The sequence below is a fragment of the Rhineura floridana genome, chromosome 14 (genome assembly GCF_030035675.1).
Source record: "Rhineura floridana isolate rRhiFlo1 chromosome 14, rRhiFlo1.hap2, whole genome shotgun sequence".
Taxonomy (NCBI): Eukaryota; Metazoa; Chordata; class Lepidosauria; order Squamata; family Rhineuridae; genus Rhineura; species Rhineura floridana.
Genome location: NC_084493.1, coordinates 23,870,393 through 23,880,813, shown reverse-complemented (window position 1 = coordinate 23,880,813; position 10,421 = coordinate 23,870,393). Strand labels below are relative to the sequence as shown.

Sequence of the window (10,421 nt, the reverse complement as noted above, 5' to 3'; positions counted from 1 at the left end):
ATCATGTAATGCATTTTTATATATTATTTTCATTCATAAATTCATTTAAAATTTATTTTTATGCACACTTTCCCCTCCCATATGCATTTTTGTAAACATTGGTTGGCAAACTGCATTGCAACATTTGAATAAATGCCAATTTCGAAGGATGGCTGTGTTTCGGTTTACATATTTGATAGATCCGGGTTGAAATGTAAATGGAATCAAATTTCTCACCCATATCTACCCATTGACAAGTCCTTGAAAACTGCCCTTGCTGCTGGCAGTATTGGGGAGAAGAAGAATTTTGTGGCCATTCACACACACATCACACGCCACCCTTCTAAACAATGTATTATCTTCACTCAAAAATGGAAACAAGGATTAAAGACGAAAGTATTTATAAAAGTATTGAAAGTGACAACTCTTTAACTTGGGTTCTCAAAACAAAGCTATGGAATGGGTGTCCTCTCATGGTAGATGCTGGTGGCTCTCAAGCCGCTTCCTCTGTGAGTTGCTACCAGCCTGAGAGATATTTGGATTTTGCAGGGTTTGGGGACAGGGAGATGGTAAAGCTTCTGCCATCTTGGTTAGGATCAAGACCTGTAAAATGAAAAGTGGAGGAGAAAGGTTTAAAGTGGAGATTCTGTGCATAGGAAGGGCACCTCCTCTTGAAGGGTGTTTTATTGCAAGGTGTATTGTGCAACATATTCTTAATAGTGGACTGGTGGTGGATTTAGTTTGTTCTGTGATGCTTCTCCAATGCTACCACATTGTTGATGTCTAGAGAGGCAAAAACAGGACAAAAATAAACCAGGACATTTATGGTATAAAAGGTTATGGGATTTCAGCAGGAAGTTATGAGATATGCACTGATAAGAAATGAAGCAGTGTGACCCTCCTCAAAACCTTTGCAGGTGCAAACATTATTGAAAGCAGAATGACGTGTGACCACCCTGACAGCATCAAGAGCATGAATCATCATGAATGTGCAATAAAAAGGATGTCACTCTGGAGGGGCCCTCATAATGATAAGAGCTGCTTGATGGTGGAACAGGCTGCCTTGGGAGGTGATGGAGTCTCCTAAGCTGGAGGTATTAAGCAGAGGCTGGGCAGCATCTGTCAGGGATGCTATAGTTGCACTCTGCATTGTGGATCCTGCATCGAGCAGGGGGTTAGACTAGATGATCTCTAAGATCCTTTCAAACTTGATGATTCTATACTAGGGATAAGCAGGTTCTCTTTTGTTCCATTCTTTTATGGTTTCCATGGGTTTTCTCTGCTACAAGTTCAATTCTTTCTGCATTCTGGTTTAACTCAGGGTGCATCCAGACTGTCACTATCTTTGGGTGGGATTCAGTCACATACCAGCAAATTCAGGTTGTGCAATTATAGTTGATTGGGAGTTCTTGCACAACAAATCCACTTCCCTGAAAGACTGGACTTTTTGCAATTAGGAAAATGATGGGGAGATGTACTGGAAAGCGCGGGATAACACTTGCTTTGATGAAACTTTATAAGATCTCCCTGCAAACAAATTAGAATGAACGCTCATTAAATAGCCAATGTTGTCTAATCTCCCTGCAAACAGATCAGGATGAATGCCCAATAAACAGCCTATCTGGAAACACCCTTAGGGGATCTCTAAAATGAATTCCTGGAGTATGCCAGGGATTGGGAAATTGTGGCCCTCCAGATGCCACGATTATCGGCCAGCCAGTATGGCCAATAGAGTTGGAATCCAGCAGTATTTGGAAGGGCACAGTTTCCTTATCCAATTTGCAGCATTGTCTTTGAGCTCTGTCAGCTGAATTGTACCTTCCACCCATCCTTCTGTGTTATTCATTCACATTGGCAAAACACTGTAAAATAAATAAACAGATAGACAGATAAATATATAAATTTGATATATACTATGTGGTGTTATGTATACTGATCAGACCTGCTAGCCAGATCTGGCCATAGCTTTGTTTTATCTGGTAGATTACTGGCTAATAGGTCAGTGGCCAGGGAAATGTATGAATGTGGGAGCAGTGGACTTCCTTTGTAAGGGTGTTAAGTTGTGACTCCATCTATGCTCAGCTTGTATATTTGCAAATAAATCCAAATATATGGAAATGCTATAAGTCTTCAGGAATAGGGGCTTCATACAAACCCATCTATGTGCATGATGGAGCTGTAGGACTGCATGGTCTGCCAGGAATAATGCTCCTCCCCACCCCAAAAAAACACCAGTCCTCACTGGAGAAGACCAAGGCTAAAGAGAGACAGTCCTGCCATATTTGTGACTCAACAACAAGCCACACACAGGCCACTGGCCACTAGCCACCTCCCTTTTCCTGCAGTCCCAAGTAGGCAACAAAAACAGATTTATTGAGCCCTTGGTTGGCCGCCATTAGGGATGGACACATCTGCCCAGTTTGATCCTCCACGTTTCTCATTACTCCAATCTTAAATTCAGTATTACACCTTTCTGCAACAATTTGCATTTTTTTTAAAAAAAATCCTTATTAAAATTCATCAGCATTTTAGTGCAAATTTGTCCTGATAAAGGTATTTTTGTATGCAGTTTTGATGAATGTACACATTTGCGTCATGCAAGTTTCCCTCATATAATGCATTTTTGTATCTTATTTTCACTAATATATGTAATATATGCACACTTCCCCCAAGAATATGCCTTTTTGTACACATTATTTGGTTGGAGAACTGCATTGCAAACTTCAGAGAAGTGTGAATTTTGAAGGACGGCTATGTTTTAGTTTGCATATTATTTCAAAAGGTGCAAATCTGATGCGTTTGCCTTTCAGTGTGAACTGAATCAAATTTCTTCTCCAGTCCTAGCTGCCTTACATGGCTAGTTGATTTGATGTGGGTCAGTGACTCCTATGTTGTGGCTCCTTTATTCTGCAATGAGTTTTTATGGTTGGTGGAAATGTGGCCAGTATGTACGGTCATCCCACGTCTGCCTCTGGTCAGCAGGTTTGAAGGTTTTGGTATTTTGATTCAAAAACCTAACTATTGACCAGAGGCAATAGTAGAACATGACTGAGCACCAAGTGAAGCAATGCCTCTTTGACACCTTTGGTCTAATCCAGCCTTTCCCAACTAGTGGGCCACCAGATGTTGTTGGACCACAATTCCCATCTTTTCTGACCATTGGCAATGCTGGCTGAGGCTGATGGGAGTTGTGGTCCAGCAACACCTGGTGGCCCACTAGTTGGGAAAGGTTGGTCTAATCCAGCCTTTCCCAACCAGTGTGCCTCCCAATGGCTGAGGCTGATGGGAGTTGTGGTCCAACAACATCTGAAGGCACACCGGTTGGGAAAGGCTGGTCTAATCTAATGCAGCAGGACTTTGATTTATTATTTCATTACAGCTCGTGGTGGTATATATCTTTCTACTCCCATTTTTATCCGCAGAACAATCTTGTGAGGTAGGTTAGGCTGACAGAGAAGCCTTGTTGCGGGCATTAGGAATGGGGCTGAACAAAGTTGTGGTGTGCGCAAATGTATTTGCATGCTACTATCTGAGCATGCCTTAGCCTACCAGTTGTCTACCAGTTGTCTACCGGGCCCAATTCAAGGTGTTGGTGTTGACCTTTAAAACCCTAAACGGTTTTGGCCCAGTTTATCTGAAGGAGCGCCTCCAGAGTCACCAATTATGCCGCCTGACAAGATCAGCCTCACAAGACCTTCTCTCAGTCCCACTGGTTAAAACAGCTAGGCTGGTGCAGACCAGAGAGAGGGCTTTATCGATTGTGGCCCCTACCCTCTGGAACTCCCTTCCTCTTGATCTTCGACATGCTCCCTCCCTGATAGGTTTCCGTCGAGCCTTAAAAACCTGGCTATTCAGGCAGGCCTATGGGATTGGGGAGGGTTAGTCTTACGATGTTTTAATTGGAAACTGATTTTAAATTGACTATGACTGCGTTTTATTTTGTATACTGTATATGATGTTTTTTATTGTAAGTCGCCTAGAGTGTCCATTAACCTGGACAGATAGGCGACCAATAAATAAAATTTATTATTATTATTATTATTAGCCACACCTCTGGTTACAGCCTTAGGCCACCATCCCTTCCAATGTTGCCCTGGATTTCAATTCTAAAGGAATTTTGGTCCTAACATCAGAAGCTGATGTGTTCCACATGAACCTAAGTGAGATCCAGTTTTGAGAAGTCTGAAATTGCTTGCAGCTGGACTTATGGATCGAAATTCATGTCAGTTCTTCTTTTGTAAGATTCAAGGAACCAGAACTGGCACTGCTGCAGTACAGGATCAAAGCTGACTGTCTAGGGAGATCTGCACCAAGCATCATGGTATCCCCAAATCCAATCCACCACCTGTGACAGCCTGCTTGCTTTTCTGTTCAAAACCCAAGTTGGAGCAAAAGGCTAGAAATTCATTTTTTTGTGAGAATTTAAGGCTACAAATGCATTTTTATGAGGGTTTTTTTTTTTTTTAAAGAGCAGCGATACAACTATATAGTTTTAGGGGAAAACACTCCCTTCCTCTTTCTTTTCCCTCTCAGTTCTTTTGTCAAAATCAACAAGCATTGCAGTGCAATTCTGGGAAGGCTCCTGTTTATACTGGCCCTCCAGCGAATGTGGTTAGAAGCATGAAAAGGCTTTAGAAGCATTAGAAAGCTCACTCTGGTCAGCCCCAGGAATCCAAACATGCAGAAAAGCTGTGCTGGGAAGGAAAGCTCGGAGCTGCAGCTTGTGCTCATGAGGGAAATGATTAGAATTGGGGAGGGGGCTTAGATTGCCATGAGCTTTTCTTGTTCTGAGCATCTGCAGCGGTATATTTACCTGGGTCCCAGCTGCATTAAACACTTTAAAGCAGGATCAGACCACTGTCAATAATCATGGCTTCCCCCAAAGCATCCTGGGAAATGTAGCATGTTAAGGATGCTGAGAGTTATTAGGAGACCCCTATTGCCTGCTCAGAGCTACAGTTACCAGAGTGGTATAACAGTCAGTCATTCTTCCCAGGAAATGTGGGGAATTGTAGCTCTGTGAGAGGAATAGAGGTCTAACAGCTCTCACTGAGGGCAAGAGAGGTTCTTGTCCTAATTTTGGAGCCTGGCGGATAGAAAAATAAATGACATCTGCTAGCAAGTCTCCCCCATCCCTATGCTACTGCTGTGTGAGCCCCCCAAAAGTCTGTAAAGAACTTCTGGATCAGCCCTAGTAAAGTCTGAAAGGAAATGCCACAGGACGAGAACCAACAGTTGGCATTTGCAAGGAGACAGATTTTGGCTAAATATTAGGAGCAATGGCCTAACATTCAGAGCTTTTTGACAGTGGAAGGCACAGCTTCTGCAGGTGACGGGCCCTTGCTCACTGACGGCTGGAGATCTGAAGGCCCCCCCAAAATGAAAAATTAGAAAAAGTTTTTTTTCCTGTTCCCCAACTCCTGTTTTTTTGAAAAACAACAAACAAACCTAAAAAAAAGGCTTAGTGGGAAAACCAGCTCTCCTCTGATTTTTCAGCCCCCCCCCAGGGCTTCACATCTCTACTGGATGTGACACAGATGGGGAAGCTGTGGCCCTCCAGATGTTATTGGACTCCAACTCCCATCAGCCCATTCCAGCATGGCCAAAAATCAGGGATAACGGGAGCAGTAATCTAGTGATGTTTTGAGGGCTGCAGCTTCTCCATTCCTGCTGCAGTTGCAAGTTCCCAGCACTGAGCAGGGGGTTGGACTAGATGACCTCCAAAATCCCTTCAATATGTAAAATTCAATGATTCTCAGGACTCTTACTGGGAGATTTTGCAGTTTGTAGTGGCAACATAGCGCCCGGTGTAGTGAACGTTGCATCTCACCACGTTGTTGGTGAAGTCTGACTCCATCACAATATACTTCGGGTTCACCTGAACCTGAGATGACAAAACAGAAAGAACAAGTCAGCCTCCAAGATGGAGTGCTGGGGGAACCGTAATCACTCATGAGGAATAGCAAAAAAGGACAGTAACAGAAGAATGAAAGCAAATAGAAGTGTACTTCTACAGGCATCAACTAGTTCGAATCTTCTTCCCTCTGTATTATTCTCTCTCTGCTAAAGAATGGGCACTACTATATCTGAGAAGTCTGGAGTTGTATGTTTTGGCTGTGCAACATTTAAAATGCCAGCCACAAAGAATAAATGATCCCATGAATATTTCTGGCACAGCAGAAGACAGAACGTGGCTTTCATTTTATGACCAGCTCATGTTAGTCCTGAGAGATTTAGGAATCTTGTGAGGAGGACAACTTACTTTGAGGATGTAATTCCCAGGCTGCACATCTGTGATATCAATCCACTGGCAGTCAATGTCAGCATTGTAAGTATCATAACAACCAGGGCTCAGACCCTGAAAAGAAAGAAAACATATGACTTCAGTGTTGTGTTATAAGGGCATCGCACTGGTGTAAGTTTTTGGAGGGAAAGCGGGGTGAGAGTTAGTCTGTACGATCTCTCAAGGATCCTTCACAGCCCTGTGGCTTTAACTGTAAAAATAGGGTAGAAACACACTCACTGTTCTGCCAGTTCTCTCTTCTGAAAACGCCACACGATGCTAGTCAAACCCTGCTCCTTTTTACTGTCAAACCTGGTGGGAGCAGCTTGAGTGTGTTTGGGTTTTTTAAAGATTCAGCTTCACAGAGATTTTGCAACTGATCGGCAGATCAACCCGTTGCCCCTCCTGGTGTGGCTAATGGAAATGCCTTGATCTGGTGTCTAGTGCGCTTACAGCCATAGACTATTAAAGAGGTCTAATGGATTAGACAAGCTCAGCCTGCAGGATTCCCTTTTGTTGGGAGGACTGGCCTCTTCATAACTGAAGAGATGGCCAAGTATTGGTAACTTCTTGTCATGGGAGCTAATGGTTGAATCAAAGCCTATGCAAAGGAAAATGCTTCACTTGACATCAAGGTGATGAAAGGTGACCGACACAAGGATGGCACTGCCCACCTGTCAAAGTGGCCTGCGGTGGTTGAGGTGATCAGGATTTCAGCTGCTGGCTCCCCACACCTAGTCTTCATTTACTGGAAGTGGTTTTATAGGGTTTCAGTCAGGACTCTGTCCCAGACCTGCCTGAGAAAGTGCCAGGGATTGAACCTCTCACTTTCTAACACATCTGGTTTGGTCCTAAGAGTGAGGCCCTAGTATCACTGTTGGTGTGCCAAACAGAGCTTGGAAAAGTTACTTTTTTGAACTACAACTCCCATCAGCCAATCCAGTGGCCATGCTGGCTGGGGCTGATGGGAGTTATAGTTTAAAAAAGTGAGCTCTGGCAAAGATAAATAGCTAGCCAAGGACCTGTTGCCAATATGCTACCAGGCCAGGTTCAAGGTTCAGGTGTTAATTCACAAAGCCCTAAACAACTTGGGCCCAAAGAATCTTAAGGACTGTAGGATTCCTTATGCTCTGCCTCAGTCACTGAGATCCCCTGATGGAGCAGTTCTTGAGGTTCTCCTGAGGCTTGGTCAGCCTTTACTAGGGACTAGTGATAGAAGGATCTGTCAATTTCAGTTTTCTCACTTTCTCATTTTTCCAACATAAATTCAGTTCTCCACATCTTTAAAAAAAATCCTCATGAAAATTCTTTGGCATTTTAGTGCGAATTACTATGGATGAAGCAGTTTGTCTGCAGTTCTGACTAACGTAAATGTACACATTTTGCAAGCAGTATCTCATAATATGATGCATTTCTATGTGTTAGTTTCATGAATATATTCATTTTCCCTCACATTGCCCCTTAATATATGCATTTTTTAAAACATTGGTTAGAGAACTGCATTGCAAACTTTGGATAAGTGTGAATTTCGAAGGATGGCTGTGTTTCAATTCTCATATTGTTGCAGAATCTGCAAATTTAGTAGATATGGCTTTAAATTAGAACCGAATTTCTGCAGGTAGAGGATTGGCAGGAACCATCTCTGCCTACTTTTAGATGTCTTCTGAAAATTGTATTATTCAGACAGGCTTTTGCAACATGAATGTCTTTTAACCAACTGGTATTCGTTGATGTTTTTGATGATTTTACTGTAATTGTATATGCTGTGTACCACTTTGCTGTATTTTTTCTTAATGAAAATGCGGTTTATAAATATAGCAATAAATAAATAAATAAGAACAGAGTCCCTCCCTCTCCCAGCTGTCACCTGTGTGTGTGATGTGCAGGCGTAGCGCTTTAGGTTCCCGAAGTCACAGGTGGTGTCTTCCAGGCAAAAGCTCGCTTTGTGGCCCTCTGCCACTTTCTTGCCCGTGGCAGCATCTAGCAGGTCATAGTGGCTGAATTCATCCATGCTGTGGTAATGCCTGTGAATGGGGACCAGGGGGATACACATGCATGCACACACATGCCTGCATCTGGGTGCAGATATAATCCTCTGACATTTCTCAATGTATAGTTTGCAAACTATGATACTACGATGCATTGCCAAAGCCCTGAGAAAAGGGCTGGCATCAGCATCTGGCATTCTCGGGTAGGGATGTCAGACAATCCCATTGAAAATGGAAAAGGAAATGGGAATTGCTGCAAGTGTTCATCTGTGTTCATCTGTGGTCGGGAATGGAAATCACTCAAGTGAATACACTTGGTATTCGTCAGAACATAAAGAGCCTTGCTGGATCAAGCCAGTGGCCCATCTAGTCCAGCATCCTGTTCTCACAGTGGATGATCAGATGCCCGTTATGGGAACCCCACAAGCAGGATCTGAGTGGAACAGCACTCTAAGTATGAATAACACTGGAAATATTGAAGTGCCCACTGTTTCTTTGCAAAAGAGGAGGGCAGGACTAGAACCACGGCAGAGAAGCAACTGTGACAACAGAGACCCCTTAGGAGCCAAAGTAGAATAGTAGATTCTATAAGGCCATCGAGTCCAACCTCCTGCTCAATGCAGTAATCCAAGTTAAAGCATCCTTGACTGGTGTATGTCCTGCTGCCTCTTGAATGCCTCCACTGTTGGAGAGCCCACCACCTCCCCAGGTCATGGATTCCATTATAAGATACTTTTCAGTTTAGTTAGTTGCTAACTGTTTGTAAAACTATAGTGCTCAAAGATCTTTGCAAGGAGAAGGATGGGGAGAAAACCAGAGCAAGCTGGCCACGCCCTTGTGACCTCCTAGCAGCCCCACCAGGACCACTGGAGGCACCAACCACCATGGACTCTCTCCACTTGTGATTCCCAGCAACTGCTGTTCAGAGGTTTCCAATGGTGGAGGTAGATCCTCACCACCATGGTTCATAGCCATTGACAGCTTTATCTCCAGAGGAAGAGTGCAGGAACGTGAGTATCAGTGGTACCACTCCTCAGAAAGGAGGAGGTGGATCCATTCAAGGAAGAAGGTCCCACATTTTGCCCAAAGCCCCTCCCCCCAAAAAAACCTGGAGTCGGAACTCTGTGTGTGTGTGTGATGGATGGACCATGGGGTATGGCGCATGGAACTTTGGGATTATACAGGGAACCCTGGTTATAGTTCACGCCTTTCCCAGTTCCAGCTCCTGACATTCAGAAAATCCTAGGACCCCCCCCCCAACACACACTCACTGATGGCAGCTGTGCCACTCCCAGGTGTGGCGAGCCCGGTTTGGCAAGAAGTCTGCTGTGCCTTGGTTCTTCACTCGCTGGGGGAAGCGCAGGAGCACCCGGACATCGTAGTCTGTCGCTTCGGGGGTATAGGCAGTGCTGGAAGGACAGAAAAGAAGGCCACAAGAATAGGAAAGAGGCTTTCTGGGAAAGGACCAGCCCTTAGTGTCCATGCTGGACTAGAAGCTACAACCAGACCCAGTCTGAGCTGCAGGCAGGGACGGGCAAAACAGTCAAGTTAAGTCTCTTTCCATTTCCCATTTCCCTCTGAATCTTAAGTTCAATTCTCCACACCAATCTGTGTCTTTTTTTAAAGTCCTTATGAAAATTCATCAAACTTTCAGTGCAAATTTCTCCGGATACACATATTTTCGTATGCCGTTTTGCCTCATACACACACCTTTGCCAAGCAGCTTCCCCCAATAGAATGCATTTTTGACACCATTATTTTCACCAACTTATGCATTTTTGTGCACATGGCTTGGCAGGGAACTGAACTGAGAAATTCAGAGTAGTATGCATTAGGAGAGATGGCTGCGTTGCAGTTCATGTAATTATTTCAGAAAGTTTTCATTTGGTAGGCTCACCTTTAAATGTGAATAGAATCAAATCCCCCCCCCCCATGCTCAGGCCCTGCAGATGCTCATGTTTACTTCCATGCCATAAAAAGCATCACCAGCTCATTTCTGCAGATTTGGAACAAACGAAGCTACATTATACCATCTCTCTTTAGCCCAGGACTGTCTACTCTGACTACTTCAGCTTAGAGGCCAGAAAATTTGACCTGGAGGTATTCCCAACTCCCTATCATGGAAACATCCAAAATGCACATTTCATGGCTACTAAGTCCTCCCTAGGCTG

General features: G+C 43.9%; 1 protein-coding gene across 2 annotated transcripts in view; it reads right to left on the bottom strand.

The window, feature by feature from the left end:
• Positions 1–363: 363 nt before the first annotated feature.
• LOXL1 (lysyl oxidase like 1) overlaps positions 364–10,421 on the bottom strand; it is a 48,741-nt gene continuing 38,683 nt past the window's right edge. The window contains exons 3-8 of one of the 2 annotated variants that reach the window (XR_009759008.1): positions 9,522–9,659; positions 8,130–8,286; positions 6,242–6,337; positions 5,748–5,863; positions 1,348–1,506; positions 364–582 (exon numbers count right to left, since the gene is read on the bottom strand). Coding sequence is in view for 1 of the 2 variants with exons in the window: in XM_061595613.1 (XP_061451597.1) it covers positions 576–582; positions 5,748–5,863; positions 6,242–6,337; positions 8,130–8,286; positions 9,522–9,659 (514 nt within the window). In the remaining variant the exon portion in view is untranslated. The remainder of the gene's footprint in view (positions 583–1,347; positions 1,507–5,747; positions 5,864–6,241; positions 6,338–8,129; positions 8,287–9,521; positions 9,660–10,421) is intronic. The other variant, XM_061595613.1, reaches the window with a different exon arrangement.